This window comes from Electrona antarctica (genome assembly GCF_951216825.1).
Source record: "Electrona antarctica genome assembly, chromosome: 15".
NCBI classification, from domain to species: Eukaryota; Metazoa; Chordata; class Actinopteri; order Myctophiformes; family Myctophidae; genus Electrona; species Electrona antarctica.
The window spans coordinates 9,586,280-9,604,688 of record NC_136796.1 but is presented as its reverse complement, the minus strand read 5'-3'; the positions used below and the strand labels follow the sequence as shown (position 1 = coordinate 9,604,688).

At 42.8% G+C, this 18,409-nt stretch overlaps 2 protein-coding genes across 2 annotated transcripts in view; one reads left to right on the top strand and one right to left on the bottom strand.

Annotated features, from left to right (window-relative positions):
• LOC306939033 (uncharacterized protein) overlaps window positions 1-18,409 on the bottom strand; it is a 584,972-nt gene that overhangs the window by 49,543 nt on the left and 517,020 nt on the right. The gene's annotated exons all lie outside the window — the stretch shown is intronic.
• LOC306938742 (CUB and sushi domain-containing protein 3-like) overlaps window positions 1-18,409 on the top strand; it is a 575,885-nt gene that overhangs the window by 525,110 nt on the left and 32,366 nt on the right. The window contains exons 52-57 of the mRNA XM_079523009.1: window positions 897-1,091; window positions 2,917-3,090; window positions 5,295-5,468; window positions 14,544-14,717; window positions 15,939-16,124; window positions 16,890-17,063. Coding sequence (XP_079379135.1) covers window positions 897-1,091; window positions 2,917-3,090; window positions 5,295-5,468; window positions 14,544-14,717; window positions 15,939-16,124; window positions 16,890-17,063 — 1,077 coding nt within the window. The remainder of the gene's footprint in view (window positions 1-896; window positions 1,092-2,916; window positions 3,091-5,294; window positions 5,469-14,543; window positions 14,718-15,938; window positions 16,125-16,889; window positions 17,064-18,409) is intronic.

Genomic DNA, 18,409 nt, shown 5'->3' with positions numbered 1-18,409 from the left:
CCTCTCTCGTCTCTCTCCCTCTCTTGTCCCTCCCCCTCTCTTGTCCCTCCCCCTCTCTTGTCCCTCCCCCTCTCTTGTCCCTCCCCCTCTCTTGTCCCTCCCCCTCTCTTGTCTCTCTCCCTCTCTTGTCTCTCTCCCTCTCTCGTCTCTCTCCCTCTCTTGTCCCTCCCCCTCTCTTGTCCCTCCCCCTCTCTTGTCCCTCCCCCTCTCTTGTCTCTCTCCCTCTCTTGTCTCTCTCCCTCTCTTGTCTCTCTCCCTCTCTTGTCCCTCCCCCTCTCTTGTCCCTCCCCCTCTCTTGTCTCTCTCCCTCTCTTGTCTCTCTCCCTCTCTTGTCTCTCTCCCTCTCTTGTCCCTCCCCCTCTCTCGTCTCTCCCCCTCTCTTGTCCCTCCCCCTCTCTCGTCTCTCCCCCTCTCTTGTCCCTCCCCCTCTCTTGTCCCTCCCCCTCTCTTGTCCCTCCCCCTCTCTTGTCCCTCCCCCTCTCTTGTCTCTCTCCCTCTCTCCAGTTGCACATTACATTAGTTCTAAGTTATTTCACCTCCCCCTCTCTTGTCTCTCTCCCTCTATCTAACCATTATGCAGTGGTCTAAACTGATCCAGTTGCACATTACATTAGTTCTAAGTTATTTCACCTCCCCCTCTCTTGTCTCTCTCCCTCTATCTAACCATTATGCAGTGGTCTCTTGTCTCTCTCCCTCTATCTAACCATTATGCAGTGGTCTAAACTGATCCAGTTGCACATTACATTAGTTCTAAGTTATTTCACCTCCCCCTCTCTTGTCTCTCTCCCTCTATCTAACCATTATGCAGTGGTCTAAACTGATCCAGTTGCACATTACATTAGTTCTAAGTTATTTCACCTCCCCCCTCTCTTGTCTCTCTCCCTCTCCCGCAATAGTGGTTGTGTGTCCAAGCATCGGTTCCTTCTCCTTGGAACATGGCCGGTGGAGGATTGTCAACGGCTCCCACTACGAATACAGAACCCGCATCGTGTTCACCTGCGACCCAGGCTACTACCGATTAGGTCCCGCCCACATCCAGTGCCTGGCCACTGGCGTGTGGAGCTGGAGGAACGAGAGACCACATTGTCAGAGTGAGTGACACATGTGACACTGTGTGATGACAACTAACCATGTCTGTGCTGCTGTTCTGATACTGTTTACCAAGTCTACCAAGCTGTAGATTCTGAACATTTATTTATTGTATTGAAGATGTATTTGTTTCCCTGGCTCAAAAGGGGAAATAAAAACAACAAAACCGAAATAATAAACTGTATCAGTATAGGCTATATCTGCTAATGCTTTTATTTTAAACATCGGTATCGGCCAAGAATTTCCATATCGGTGCATCCCTAATTAGTTCAATTATTCATCTGCAGTATGTGTACATTTTGTTGGGATTTGTTGCCATTTCTAATATCATAATTGACAATGAATTTTCCATTTTTCCATTGATGTGCCTGCTATCGGCATGGCAAAAGATTCTGTGACATTCTTTTTCGCCAGCCACATATGAACTGACTTGATTGGGACAGTCACTGAGTGATGAAGTGTTTACAGTTACTGGTCAGCCAGTGGGCCTAACAATGAAATAACAAATCACAAAAAGAATCATCTCTCCAAAAAGCGTGTGCAGTCGTCCCTCCAAAAGTACTTGTACTGATAGAACAATGGTGGTTTGCCTGGAAGCAACCTCCATTTCACTTACACTGTCCAACAAAAACAGTTTCTGATTCAACTTTAAGCGAGAAATAGGCAATGCAGTTGCTAAATCTTGAATCATTTCACTCTTGATTAGTCATACCAATATATAACACTGTGACATACAGGTGTACAATATATATTCATGGAAAATGCAGAGGATAGCACAACAAAATTTAAGGGATAATGTGGTCGAGCTATATAGCAATTTTTTACATAGCCTTCCTTCACGTTCAGAATGTGTCTCGTTGGTCTAAAAGTGATTCATTGACATTTTGAAATTGAGCCTTGCATTTCTCATTACCCAATAAGATGTGTCTCTTTAAACTTGAAGAGGAAAAGAGAAAGCATTCAGCGTTCTGCGTGCATCAGCAACTCAACTCAGTTTTATGTCTTGCATTGGTAAAGCTTTTGGACATACAGGGTTTTATGTCTTGCATTGGTAAAGCTTTTGGACATACAGGGTTTCGACTAGCCTGATTGTCAGACTCTGAGAGCCTCCAGAACCAGTGCGCTCAGTCGAGTGGGTGGGGTCTATGGGCTGGAAACCAGGCTAGGTTTCGACCTGACAGCGACGGTACAGTACAGTACAGTATGTGTGCTTGTTCATGTGCGTGTCGTTCCTGAGTCGAGGCTGAAACCAAAGGGTGTCTGTCAGGGCGGTGAGGGTGCCAAGTCAATTTAACATTTTTTTTTTCTTTTTTTTTCAAAATCTTTTTATTCAGGTTTTTGACAGTAGCCCAAGGGGCAAGTATTAAACAGACATATAAAATATAAAAATAAAACTCAATCCCCTATCCCACCCTCCCCCCACCCACAATCCCAAGGATAGTCGGAAAAACAGTCTGGAGGAATTAAAATAAATATATATATATATATACACACATACACAAAATACATGCATACATAATTACAAAATTTAAAAATATAATAAAATAAAATGCAGATTTTTTCATAGCAGAGCAGATTTTGTTTCCGTTGTGGTTTGGCGTTGGCCGAGGCATAGGCACGGCACACTATGCAGTTTGTGTGTTGTGGTAGAATGTCATAAACGGGCCCCAGGTCTTGTAAAACTTTTTTTCAGAGCCGGCAATTGAAAACCTTAACATCTCCACAATTTAACATTTTGAAGTCATATTGTTTGATTCTTATAGTTATTATTGTCGATGTGTGTGCGTGTGCTGTGCTGCGTGCGTGCATGCTGTGTGTGTGTTTCAGTCATCTCCTGCGGTGACCTGCCAGCCCCACCCAGTGGGAAGAAGATCGGTACACAGACCACCTTCGGTGCGACAGCGATCTTCACATGTGAGCCTGGCTTCATGCTGGTGGGGTCAGCCGTCAGAGAGTGCCTGTCGTCTGGCCTGTGGAGTGGAACCGAAACACGATGCTATGGTACGTACACTGATGCTAATTATAGGCTGGAATCATTTAGGCTCATAAAATGTGTGTTTTGCGTACAGTACTTCACATGCACAAACACAGACACATTTGTGACCGGGTCTGGCAAATAGGCCCTCATCTCGACCAGAGTAATTTTTCAGTTTTTTACAGATTATTAAAGTACAGAATGTAAGCTTTCATATGATGTATCATTCAATGACATTGGAAAATATTTGAAGAAGATATGACCATTTTAAAATGATTGTGCCGTTTTACCCAAAGCTGAGAAAAACCCTTTTGAATGTTCACAACATTCACAACATTCACAAAACAATCCTACTTTGACTTATAAATGTATACATTTAATTTGCCCAAATCAATAATCTGTTGGAATGAAAACCTTCTTCAACATTCAAACTGTGTTAATATGAAAAAAACTAAAATCACAAAAAAATATTTTATATTTTCTGCCTTTTCATTATAGGCGAGATGCGGACCATTTTGCTAGACCTGGTCACATTTTAAAGATGATCAGTGGATGTAGAATTTGGATACTTTATAGGTATCACTATCTACCTGTTAATTCATGAAACCAGACATGTCTGTCTGGTGCTTCCTGACCGAACTAAAACTTGTGTGAGTGTGTCCCCCTCCCCCCATATGCACACCTACCTACAGCAGTTGGAGTTTTTGTTCCACATTTCGTGGCGCACATATTTGGGGGCTTTCAGTGTACACTGTACAGTATGTGTGCTCATTCATAAGTTATTCACACAGTAAAAGGCCTTTTAACCCATTTTGGGCGGGAACCCCTTTTGGTGTTTGTAGCATTATGTTACACTTTAGCTATTGAAAAATAGACCTACAAGCTTGTAGGTCTGCTATTTTTGAATTTTGAAATTTGGCGCAAATCTTTGAATATATATTCTTTCAGAGCGAACTTTTTTAACTCAAATCTTTGCTTCTGGGAGGTCCCTGGAGCAACATATTTTCAGATGGGGGTCGGCGGCCAATTATCATTTTTGGGGTCCTTAACATGAAATATTGAGCACCACTGATACAGAAACATGAGGTATTTCAGAAAACGTTTGGATTTTGAAGACATTTTTTTGATTTCGACGTCAGGCCTAAATGGGTTAAGCCAACAGTGCAGTACATGCACAATCATGCACTGTGGATGGTGCACACGTGCACAAATACTGTTGTCAGAGAATAGAGATAAGGATAGGTACAGTAAATACGGAGGTGAAGCTTATGGGATTTTCCCTCTGTGGTGGATTTATAGTGCATCTTGAATGCAAACCTCTTGATAGCATGTAAAAAAAATTGCTCATACAAGAGCTTAGTAACAATACAAATATATATTTATTTGCTATGCAAGTTGATTGGGCCTCAAAAGGAACAGTTTGAACAGTTTAAAAATTCATGAAACAAACTATTAACCATTTTTTGGAGTTGGGGAAGGGGGCTTTTATATTTTAACTAAATATATTAAATTCAAAACAGTGCTGTACAGTAGGCTACTCAATGCACTGGTGAATCATCACAGGCTCTGTGCACAGCAGTCATATTGGAAAGAAATTGGGCCACTTACTTACTTCCTAGAGTCAAGGACCCCCGTTATTCTGAGAGTGTAAAAATGTACACATTTGTGACCAGGTCTAGCAAAATGGTCCTCATCTCGCCTATAATGAAAAGGCAGAAAATCTCAAATAAACTTGATTTTTTTTTTGTTGTGATTTTCGTTTTTTTCATATTAACACAGTTTGAATGTTGAAGAAGGTTTTCATTCCAACAGATTATTGATTTGGGCAAATTAAATGTATACATTTATAAGTCAAAGTAGGCTAGCCAGCTCTAGGTGTTGAAATGAACATTCAAAGGGGATTTTCTCAGCTTTGGGTAAAACGGCACAATCATTTTAAAATGGGCATATCTCCTTCAAATATGTTCCAATTTCATTGAATGATACATCATATGAAAGCTTACATTCTGTACTTTAATAATCTGTACAAAACTGAAAAAGTCGAGATGAGGGCCTATTTGCCAGACCCGGTCACATTTGTACAATTTCTTTCCAATATGGCTTCTGTGCGTGCATAGAACCTTATGAATGGATGCTTAAATTGTGTCTGAAATGGACTCTGTTTAAAAGTCGCTGTGTAAAAGTTACTCTGTGTATCGCCACCATATTTAACACAGTTTCTCTCTTCCAGCTGGACACTGTGGTATCCCAGAAACCATCGTGAATGGACAGGTTATTGGAGAGAACTTTGGTTACCGGGATACGGTCGTATACCAATGCTTGCCCGGCTTCAGACTGATTGGCTCGTCTGTTCGCATCTGTCTCCAAGACAACCAGTGGTCTGGTCATCTGCCTGTCTGCATACGTAAGGATATCTATATATTTGTCTGTCTGTCTGTCTGTCTGTCTGGGGAGAAACACCAACTGAGAATATTACATTTGTGTCTAACAGAATAGATGAGAGTCTGTGCAGGCAGGGATGTCTCAGCTGTGCCCACCCAATTCCTCCAGAATATTATGATCAATTGTATCAAAGGCTTAACGTAAACAGCACTAACACAGAGTTGTCGCCAGAGTTCATCATACTTCAGGAGAACATTAGTAGTGGTGGATAGATAAATGTCTTCGGTTTCGGTGCAGTTCAGTTCAGTTGAGTTCAATTGTGTCTATGATCGTTTTTTCTCCCCACTACCTCTGCATTGTCACACTTTTCTCCCAAAGTATGGGGAACATTATACAGTAGGGGCAGTTACCCCAAAGGTTCAACAGCAAAGTCTCTTAAATGTACAGAAATTATGTTTTCTGGCTGCTGAAAATAATGCACGTACGTAGTTCATTGAGAACTATTTTCTACCCAAGTATAGAATGCACATGTAACCAAAAGGACAGGTCACATTTGTACACAGTTTAGTTAACAGTTAACACTCTATTCTACAGTGTTCTGTACTTAAGCACAGAATAAACTGTGTTGTAGACCAGTGTTTTTTTCAACCAGCGGTCTGGGGACCACCAGTTGTCCTTGAGGGGGTTCCAGGTGGTCCCCAGCTAAATGATGGAGAGTTGGTAACCAAATGGACTCCTATAGATCTTTAACTCTTGAGAGTGTAAAATGGGTCCATTTGGTTTCATTTTACGCTCTCAAGAGTTACATTATTGTTAAAAATATGTATTAATTAAGGCCTTTCTCGGCCCCACCCTTCTCCCATTGTTTATATTGTGTTTAGTTTCCAAGATGGCCGCAGCATCAGGAGGGGTCGACATATGCCCTTACTGGGCTGCATTCACAAATTCAAGACACCTGTCTTGCGTTTGTCTTGTGTCTGTGTTTAATGGCCGCTCCAATGCATTTCTTTTTTTTTTTTTTATGTTTTTTAATATTTAATATTTTTTATAGAGAGACAGACAGTAGGGTGACAGGAAATGGGGGAGAGAGATGGGGGAGTGTCGGGATCGGGAGTCGAACCTGCGGCACACTACCAGACTCGGGCTACCGGCCAAGGTGCTTGGACCGCTGAGCCACGGCCCAGGCCAACACTCCCATGCATTTCTAATGGAAGCCCATATGCCCACCAAACACATCCATCAAAGCTGTGTTCAGACACAAGTCAGGTGTCAGACACAAGGCGAGTGTCTTGAATGCAGCCCAGTAAGGGCATATGTCGACCCCGCCCGCTCACCTCTGCCCCACCCCCTCCTGGTGCTGCGGCCATCTTGGAAACTAAACACAATATAAACAATGGGAGAAGGGTGGGGCCGAGAAAGGCCCTTATTAATTTGCAAGAAGTCTACACAATTAGAGAATGTAGAAGAATTGTTATTTTGATCAAAGTGTGCCTGTTATATCTCCTAATGGTACCAACATCAATAAAGCATGGAATTGTGGACAAAATCGTATCCTACGACAACAACAACAAAAAACTCTTGGGTCTGAGAGGCTAAATCTCATCATGGTACCACAGATCTATCGGTTAGTGGTGCTGGAAACGTTCTACCTGTATCATAGGAAACCAGTACCACCGATCAGTAGGTGTAATTAAAAACTCATCTGGATGTCAAGAGGGATCGAATTACCTTCACAATACGGAGCAAGAATATATAAAGAATATATAGTACATACACTGTATTATACGTCAAATTAGTAGAAAGGTGTTGTAGCAATAGAGAGGCTGAAAGGCATGAAAGTCATGCAATGTTAAACAGAATCTGTAAGGTCCTGCAGTAAGTCCTGCAGGCTTAGATGCCATCATTGCCAGACACATAAAAACACGTGATAGCTCTCTAGAGGAGGAACCTCTTGTACTGTATATAGTCTGCATGAATATTTACAGTCTGCAGACTCCACGCTGATCATGTAGAATGGCAGGACAGTTCATGAGACCAATTTTGGAACTCAATTTGAGCAGGAATCTCGTAGAGGGCTCACCTTTCTTTCACGCAGAAGGTCGAGCTTAGCATTACTGAGAAATATGCTGCACTGGAGTTTTCTGCGGACTGTGAATCTATAAGGCCAGCAAATAGCTCTGCTTTCAAGTAACGAGCACACCGATGTGCCCTGAACACATTAAGTGTCCTCTTAGAATTAGAATCTTCCTGAGAGCACTGTTACATGTGGGCTATTAAGGTGGGAATGCACCACACGGCCCAAGTCTGTGTCGACTTGTCCTTGAACAAGACTCTTAACCCTAACTGCTCCCTGCTGGGTGCCACATTAATGGCAATTCCCCACTGCTCCTGATATTTAGGATAATACAGCCGTGGTCCATAAAGACCAAGGCTATATTTATCAATAGGTCTACTCGCAGTAGCCAGACGAATAGCATCTGAGGCATAACTATTGAAAGGTGGTTAAGGACAGCCGCTAAGACAAAGAAAATGTATGATAGACGTGAATTGACCAACCACGGATGGACCTCCTTAGACCAAATTCGGACTTCTGTTCAAGCCCAGCCAGCCAATCAAAGGCTTACCTGCCATGTTTTATCTGACAAAACCTGTACACGTTGACTTGACCATGTAAGACTAGGAATTGATATACTGTATTCTTACTGTACTTAGATTGGCAGACTGTAGTATACCCATGACCATCCATACCCTGGTGCATCACATCCACACAACACCACCCGAACTCCTTTAACATACTGTATAATTTAACATAACATAATTTGATTGTTCTTCCGTTCGTTCGTGTGGGCTACACAGGAAATTGGGACATCAGCCAGGAAGTAATTCCGTTCATTAAGACCACTTGACTGCATGTGGTGATTTGAAGACAACAGCGGGTGGCCTTAATTGATACATTATATGAGAAAGGCAGAACATTATACAGCAGGTTGCCAAGGCATGACGCAAATTACACAATATCACAAGGTTGTTGTCGCAGGAAAATCAAAGTGTAATGGATGGAGATTATGGATTATTTAGGAGGACACAAAAGTAAGTAGCTGGATCCAATGGGGCACAAGAAAATACACTTGACATCTTTATCCACAGCATTAGAAAAACTTAAATCATGCCAACATCTCTGATGTTTTTTTGATGTATTGTAATTTTTTATCTGTTCGCTGTGGGGTGGGGGAAACCCCTCTTTGAACAAAAAATAAAAATAAAAACTGGATCACAAAAAAAACAAAAACAATTAAGTAGCCTTGGGAATCACTGGTTCTCAAGCAAGGTGGGCCATTTCAGCCATTTCTGCTGTTTTCTTAGCACGAGGCAGTTTGATATACAAGTACACCCACTAGTATGTGGGATAAGGGACTTACCGGCAATCCAAACATTGTTGCCGAGTGCCAATTGCAGGGAGGCATGGTACCTTTTTCATAGTCTTTGGTATCACTCGTTGGAGATTGAACCCTGTTCTCCCAAACTCGACACTTTAACCACTAGGCCACTGAGCTGGTAAAAAATAATAATCATAAGACCGTGTGTGTGTGTGTGTGTGTGTGTGTGTGTGTGTGTGTGTGTGTGTGTGTGTGTGTGTGTGTGTGTGTGTGTGTGTGTGTGTGTGTGTGTGTGTGTGTGTGTGTGTGTGTGTGTGTGTGTGTGTGTGTGTGTGTGTGTGTGTGTGTGTGTGTGTGTGTGTGCGCGCGCGTGCGCGCGTGTTTTGTTGGGCTGTGTTATTGAGGTTATTCATGCAGTAGTTATTGAGGGAAATTGTTTCGGAACCAAATTATGCTGTAATTATGGAGATGAGAGGACCTTGTTCATTGGCACAAATGTAGAATGACGATGAGACGCGGGCGTGCGCACGCGGGCGTGCGTGTTTGCTCATCTCGTCACTGAATGTCCCTGCAGCATGCTGACAGCACCAAATAAATGTGTTTCTCGGGCAAACAAACGCCTTCGATTCTCACTCATCAACTGACTCTTAAAAAGACCTTTACATCTATCTATCTATCTTCTTCTTCTTCTCTCATCTCCTCTATCTTGTCTTTCCCACCCTTCCGTCCTCCACTCATCTCCCCTCCTCTGCTGTAATCTATTCGTCTTATCCTCTCCCTCTGCCTATTTTTTCTCTCTCTCTCTCTCTCTCTCTCTGTCTCTCTCTCTCTGCCACAAATTGAGACAGAGAAAGACAGTGTTCTGTACACACGCATGCAAACACTGCCACAGTAAAGTACACATACACAGGGAGCATATGCATGTAAACACACAGACAGGCAAACAGGCACGCACGCACGCACGCACGCACGCACGCACGCACGCACGCACGCACGCACGCACGCACGCACGCACGCACGCACACATTATACAGCTTACAAGTAGACCAAATGAATATACGGCACTCCAGTGAAACGAAGATAACACTCATGAATGACGAGGGACCGTTTTCCAAGATGTTGACCTTAGGAAGAACTGTGAGCATGCAGGCTCTATCTCTACTGTACAATAGAATAGCAAGCCTCCTCGCTCGCCTGGTGTTCTTCTCGTATTAATAAACACGTCCCCAAATATCTGGGCCAGTTCAGGTTCTCTCATGGCTCTCTAAGCATTGCGATATCTGCACCAAATCTGATCTCATGATTGGCTGATAGCCTGATACTGATGCAAAAATAGATTTGAGTCTGCTTTTTGTGCACGCACGCACGCACGCACGCACGCACGCACGCACAAAAATAATGTGTGTGCGTGAGTGTGTGTGTTCACCTTCCGGGGCTATGTTTGCAGGTATCTTAATCCATTGAGACCTGGAACGCATCCATGTCACGTTAGCGTTTAACCACATTAACCATTAACCCATTTTGGGGCGGGAACCCGTTTTGGTGTTTTAAACATTGTTATAATTTAGCTATTGAAAAATAGCAGATCTACAAGTTCATAGCGCGCCACCGAGTGGCGCGCTATGAACTTGTAGGTCTGCTATTTTTGAAAAATCGTTAAAATGTGCCTCAAATCTTTCCGAAAATTGTCATGATTTAGAAAACTTTTTTTTTAAATTTCGACGTCAGGCCTGAATGGGTTAACCAGAGATAAATCCTGCAGCATTGGATTTGTATAATTAGGTAGAAACAATTGGATTAGTTTGCATTTGACATCACAAGGCATCCTCGATGAGCCCGTTTGGTATGCAGCGTGAACGCTCCCCAGACACATCTGAATCAAATCAGTAATCTGGATGAAATTACCTGTCAATTACAGCAAAATGACAATAACAGCTGAGATAGCATTATTTCACACACAACACAAACATTCAGCCGTGACAAAGTTACATCTACATCATAGTGACTAGATCTGTCTTGGCTGGCTGCCCGGTGACGAGGACATGGCTTTGAATCTGATCGTCTTGTCTAGTCTGGCATGTCTCTTCTCTCTCTCTGCTGTTGGTGTTCCGCCACCTGCTTCGAACGTTATCAACCGGCGATAATCACCAATATGTTCCTTAACCCATTCTGGGCGGGAACCCCTTTTGGTGTTTTAAACATTATGTTATAATTTAGCTATTGAAAAATAGCAGATCTACAAGCTCATAGCGCGCCACCGAGTGGCGCGCTACGAGCTTGTAGGTCTGCTATTTTTGAAAAATCGTGAAAATGTGCCTCAAATTTGGAATATATTTTTTCAGAGCAAACGTTTTTAACTCAAATCTTTGCTTCTGGGGGTGGTCCCTGGAACAACATATTTTCAGATGGGTGTCGCAGGCCAATTACAGATAATTTTTGGGGTCCTTGACATGAAATATTGAGTGATATAGGCCTAGAAACATAGGTATTTCAGAAAACAGAAAGACATTTTTTTCAGGCCTAAATGGGTTAACAGACCATGCAATGGAGCAAAATGGACATGTTCTACTAGACTAGAAAACCCCCCCAGTGACATTACTGACGCCGAAGCGAAAACCTTGTGAAACTGCGCTATATACAACAACTTAGCTTTATGTTTACTTACGTGGCCGGTTAAGACTGAGGTTAGGGTTAGAGTTATAGGGTTCAATTTAGGGTTAGGGTTAGTGATAGGGTCAGTAGTCGGACAACGTGACCAACGCCACGTCGGACAATGGCTGATACCCCGTCAAATACCCCGTATTGTGCCGAATATAAGACGGCTCGGATTATAAGACGACCCCCATTTTTCAAGACTCAATTGTGGAAAAATTCAGCACAATAGGGTATGTAGGAAATGTCCATACTGTCTCCATTGCATACTGAGTGATAACGGAGATTAAGAGCCCTATTTTCGCCAGTGCTATCCCAGAACAAAAATTGTTCAAATAGCTGATCTACAAGCTCACAACGTGTCAATGTAGATCGGCTAGTTGAACAAATGTAAAATGTTTTCAAAATAGTTTTTAAAAAAAAGGCAAAGAAGTTTAAGGATAAGGGGGTATAGCATGCCGAAAATAGGGCCCTAAATCTTCTGATAACATCCGAAACGGCTACCTTCTCTACTCTCTACACTGAGCTATTGAAACAAAGCATAAAAATGCGTTGCTTGTCAGTTATTATCTGCCATATTATTATCACCCTTCAAAACAACACTGAGTCATCGAGAGCATTTCACGTACACACGAATAGTCTGATAACTGGGAACGACCAAGTTAGAGTAACGGTTCAAATAATGGCAAGACAAGTATATTGTCTATATTTATGTGCATTTGTATAGCACATTTCAACAACAAGGCAATTCAAAGTAGTTTAAATTGATATAGGTGAGAGGATTTTGTGTTTTGCAAGCGGTGCACCAATCACAGAACACATTCACAAGTGCTTGCTTGCCATGTTTTCTTGTTTGTGTTAATATCTTTACACAAATCTCCTGGAAAAAAAATGCGATTATGGCTCCATATGCCATTGAATTGCATCACCTTTTTCCATATTCCTTTGCAAGTTCAAATTTAAGTATCATCTCTGAGCATTGCAGTAAAATGCAGACAGGCTGTAAATACTGAATTAACCACCCATATATATGTTGTGTAAGAGAAAATGGTCTTTATATTGATCACGCCACCAGACTGCCTGGAAATGAGTCAATGGGTCTCATTTTGGGCTCATTGTGTCTTTAATCAGTATGCGAAGGGCATTTGCATACTGTGTGTGCTTGGCAGCGCACACACTTCCTCTGGACGGAAACCAGTTTATTTTCTTAAGTAGATTACACATTTGGTTTCTTTCTTCATATTGAAAAATCTTATTGACTTCAATCCCTGGTCCCCTAACTGATATGGTTGCCACTTGACAATACATTTACCATGTTGTTCCTTCATGCTGAATAGATTTCTGAGTGGTGCAATCACTCATATAGACAGCTATGTGTGACGGGGTGCATGCAGTACGTTGGTTAGACATACCAACAGTCCTACAGTCATTGGTCAGACAAACCCGTACTGCGGGTTAAATATCACCGTTCTGCAGGTTAAAATCACCCGTGGCTCCCCACATGCGTGGCGGGTTAAAACTAATTGTATATTACTAAATGTACACAACATCTTTTCAACATGTGTTCACATAAGTCGCAACTTGATTATGGCGATGTTGTCTACCGTTTCGCCTGTTCCTCTGCTTTGGGCAGACTTGATCCCCTTTTTCATGCTGCTTTGAGATTCATTACCAGCTCCACCTATAGGACACACCATTGTACTCTGTACTCCTTAGTAGGGTGGTCCTCCTTAGCATCTCGCAGGCTGCTACACTGGTATACTTTTATCTACAAAGTCATTCTTGGTAATTCCCCTTTTTACATTAGTTCTAAATTCGAACTAGTCCAAAACTCGCTCAACCTCAGATCAAATGCCTGGATGCGCTATGTCGTACCCAACACCAAATCTGAGGCAGGGAAAAAAACCCTTGTGTTTTTTGGGCCCTGGGCTTGGAACGATCTACAGACCAGATTAAAATTGGCTTCCTTGATCCCCCTAGTGACTTTTAAGAGGCTTGCCTCTGGCACACTCTCCAGCCATTGCTCCTGCTTTGATGAGTAGCAATTTGCGGTGTTCTTAGTTTTATATTAGCTTAGTAGTTTCTTGATGTATTGTTCTTATTAGTCTCTTTTAGTCTGTACTTGGTTTAGTGGTTAGCTATTTAGACTCTCTCTGAGTCTCCCTGGTAGTAGGTTTTTGGTATTACGGATGTCATATGTTTGTCTTGTCATGTCCTGTATTTGTTGTTACTGGCAGAGCTGTGTAACATTGATTTGCCTCTTCTCTTGGCCAGTGCGCACTTGTAAAAGAGACTTTGGTCTCAATGTGATTTTACTGGTTAAATAAAGGTTAAATAAAAATGCTATAATACTGAATACTAATGGCTATGCAAAAACTTTTTTAACTGACTTATAGTAGCCTACAGTTTATTAAAAGTAATCAAACAGCTATTACTTATTCTGTAATTACATTTGAATAAGCCATAACTTGGCTCAGCAGTTGCTCAAGTTTCGCTCAGAAGGTTGAAGTGTTTGCTTAGACCGATTAAAAATTTGAGGGAACATTGCACATGATTAAAATGTTCCTCTTTCAAAGTGACAATGGAAGGCCATTTTGTTTTGTTCAGTTTAGAATTCACAGTGAAAGCCACATTTTAAACCAAAATCCCTTTGTTCTGATGTGAGGAGATCATTGTATGTGGAAAATAAATACCCTATTTCTTCTGTGTACGCCTGTGATGTCACAGGTGTGACATAGGGATGTCCCGATCAATTTTTTTTGTCAATTTCTATCATTTGATATGCCAATACCGATACATGATATGGATATAATGTTGATACTAGGGATGTCCCGATCACGCTTTTTTGCTCGTGATCCGATTCCGATCATTTGAAAATGACATGATCGGCCCCAATTTCCGATCACGTGATCGGTTCGGGACAACCCTAATGTCACAAGATATACAGGGTATTTGTTCCACATTATATATTTATAGGATCTCCTCGAATACGATTTATCTGGGAATAATCTGTAAGTCTAGCCGTCCTCATGATTCACTATGTCTTTCTATCTCTCTCTCTCCTCCAGCCATCAGCTGTGGTCACCCTGGAAGTCCCATATATGGCCGTACGGTGGGCAATGGCTTCAACCTGAACGATGTGGTCAGCTTCGTCTGTAACCGTGGCTATGAAATGGAGGGGCCTGCGCATGCTCAGTGCCAGGCCAACCGCCAGTGGAGCCACCCGCCCCCAACGTGTAAAGGTGGGGAGAAAAGTTAAGTCTGTTCCCCCCTAACATTACTTACCCCCCCCCCCCCCCCTAATCTTCCATACCACCTTAACCCTCATCCCTATTTACCCTTAATCCTGAACCCTATGGGTACGGCCACACATGCGTGACTGAAGGGGAGTAATCAACACATGCTGTTGCGCCGTCGCATATTGAGAAATTCTCAATGCACCTGAACCGGAAGCTCCACCCACCCCTTTGCTTGCGTAGAAGGGATAGTGAACAGCATGCGACTGTTATAGTCACGCATGTGTGACCGTGCCCTATAACCTGTTATGAACCACCCCCCCCCCCACCCCCCCCCCCTTTAACTTGGCGAGAACGCCTTCAGCCCCCGTCTCCATTTCCCCGTAACCTGTTGGTACCTAACCCTGATGCCGTACTCTGACCTGCTTTTTCCATCATAAACCCAATGGCTCATTTCACCCTGAAAACGTTTCTTTACAAACAATGTGAGTTTGTCTAGAATTCTGTTTCACTTTGCCCTTTTCTGAAATTAATCAACATTAAAATGATTCAAATTCGCTACCATCAACTTGTACACGTATGGTACTGTAGGATTCTTGAACATTTTAAACTGTTGTTATTTTCCCACTAAGAAATATTAAAATGTTCATCCCAGTAATAAAAGCTGCTCTACTCACATGGCTACCATGTAAACATGGGCTAAGTGGTGTTGAAGCTTTATTACAAGTCCAATTAGGAAGCTCATTGCAAAAAAAAAAGAAAATCACAGTGCCACTGGGTCATACGAAATTCATAAAGGCAACACAAGCAAATACAAGGCGGAAAACACTAACAAAAAACATTTCTAATAAGCAATGAATGCAGTGGGCCGGATCCGGGAAATTACAACATCAATCAGAACCAATTACTAATCACTTAATTCCATCAGTTAACTGTACTAACATGGGAAGAACAATGCATAGCCGGTGATGCCAGTGGGACTGAGAGAGATACAGTAACTCTCTCTGGTTTATGCCCAATAACACATATATCCCTGTATGTGTAACTGTCTGTCCGTCTGCCCGTCTGTGGGTATGTGTTTTTGTTGCTCTACGTGTCTGTCTGTTCTTCTCTCTCTCGCTCTCGGTCTGTCTGTCGGTGGGTATGATTGTGTATTATGTGTGTGTGTTTGTTTGTTTGTTACGTATCTCTCTCTGTCTCTATCTCTCTCTCTCTATCTCTGTATAGTGGTGAATTGTTCCGATCCAGGTATTCCGGCCAACTCCATTCGACAGAGTAAGATAGAACACGGGAACTTCACCTTTGGGACCGTGGTGTTCTACGACTGTAATCCGGGGTACTATCTGTTTGGATCTCCAGTTCTGACCTGTCAGCCGACAGGACAGTGGGACAAGCCTCTCCCAGAATGCATAGGTTGGTATCTCCTATTTGTGATATCATCTAATCCAGGGGTTTTCTACCCTTTTCATATCAAGGCCCATTATTTATTCGGCATTTGAGTCACGGACCACAATTTGATGACATTCAGCCTCGCAGACCCAAAACTAAAGAATATTCGTTGACACACAATTCCATGCTGATGACAAACGTTGATCAAAATAACAATTCTTCAACATTCTCTAATTGTGTAGACGTTTTATAAATTAAGTAATGCAGGTGTAATAATGTAACTCTTGAGAGCGTAAAATTAAACCAAACTGACCCGTACGGGTTTTTACACTCTCAAGAGTTAAAGCTCTAAAGGTTCATTTGGTTACCAACTCTCTATCATTTAGCTGGGGACCACCTAGAACCCCCTCAAGGACCACTGGTTGAGAACCACTGATCTAAAAACAAAAAACAAAAACAAAAAAAACAGAAAAGAAAAGAAAGAATTGTGTTGTGCAATATATATCTCACAATTAATTATGCCAATAATTGCCCCTAACCATTTTTGAACAGACAGTAAAAGGTCAGGTTCATATATTTAAACCAATTCTCGAAAGCACCGTATATCCTTCTCCTTGTGTCTTCCTATTTGTCTCCATCTATCCATCTCTGTAGCTGTAGACTTTAGACACCCCGCCCCTGCTGTTGAGCACTGAGTAGTTTAAGCAATATCCATCAATCTGTCATTGATTCACCTCTCTGTATCCCCCCCCTCTTCTTCTCTCTCTCGCTCTCGATCTGTCTGTATAGTTGTAGACTGTGGTCACCCTGGCTCTCCTCCTAACGGCGTGCTGAGTGGAGAGAAGTTTACGTTCGGCTCAACTGTTCGATACTCGTGTCTGGGAGGAAGACAGCTGAAAGGGGAATCATCCCGGACCTGTCAGCTAAATGGCTTGTGGAGTTCCCCAATGCCCTTCTGCTCTGGTAACTATTTGAACCTCTATTGAACACGCTTACTTTGAAATATCCACTTCTCTGCAGGGGAGGAGCGGAGGGGAGGGACACTTGAAAGGAAGAGACATCTCCAACCTGCCTAATCAATGGGCCTCAGCGCTCTGCTAGGATACTTTATTAACCCCACTATATGGTGCACCGGAGGGATAGTTAGATAGATGGATGCAGGGCTGTCAGTTGAAAGGGATGTGGATCAACCTGCACAAATGTGTCCTTTGGGCCGGAAAATTATCTCACTCTAATTTGACACCAGCTCTCACACCAAGTTTAAACCTTTTTAGACTCATGGCTGCAGGGCCTATCTGTATGTATGTCGAAGCACATACATACAGATTGTACAGTTGTACAACACCTTGAAGTCTAATAAGAAACAGAGTTGTACTCGTCATTTCAACTTCAAGTCAAGTCAAACAGTCAACCCCAGGCGTCTTGCTCAGGGACACTTTGATCGAGAGTGGGAGTTGAACCGGTGACCTTCTGCTTACTAGATGGCCTCTCTGCTACAGCCGTCCCATAGCTTAACAGCCAGGTGGAAATCTCAGAACCCATGGGCTAATTATTATTATTTTAATTCTTTCTGTGGGCTGTGGGAGGAGGGGGTCTCTAACCGCTGGCTGCTCCTCTTCTGCGGGTTGGTCATTGCTTACAGTCCGGTGTACTACCACAGGATCATTTCACAAGTAGCCCGTTTACATTACACTCATGCAGACGTCTGTTTAGAGAGATTAACCTGCGGGTTAATGACTGGCACACGATAAAGGAAGCCGCAGTAGCCAGCAGGCATTAGCTAAAGCGGAACATCCACATCTAGCGCACCGGGTCTCGCCTGTTCCCCCCAGAGGCCAAGCTGCCATGTGTAATAAAAAAACCATTAGCCGATGGCTTCCCAGATTGCCGAGAACCGAGAAGAGATTACCTTACAGGGCTAGTTTAAAATTAAAACGTTATGATGTAACTGGGCAATTTGGCAATGAGCACATTGTTATGTAAAGAGGTTAAATGAGAACACCAATACCATTTCCCCTTCTGCCTTGAGGGCGTTCACAGGCTACGGCCTTAAGGCTCCGGCCCCAGGACCTCTTGTGGTAATCCTGACAGCTGTGTAACCTGACCAAACTCTTTCGGTGTGTGTGTGTGTGTGTGTGTGTGTGTGTGTGTGTGTGTGTGTGTGTGTGTGTGTGTGTGTGTGTGTGTGTGTGTGTGTGTGTGTGTGTGTGTGTGTGTGTGTGTGTGTGTGTGTGTGTGTGTGTGTGTGTGTGTGTGTGTGTGTGTGTGTGTGTGTGTGTGCGCGTGTGCGTGTGTGACTGATTGGTGAG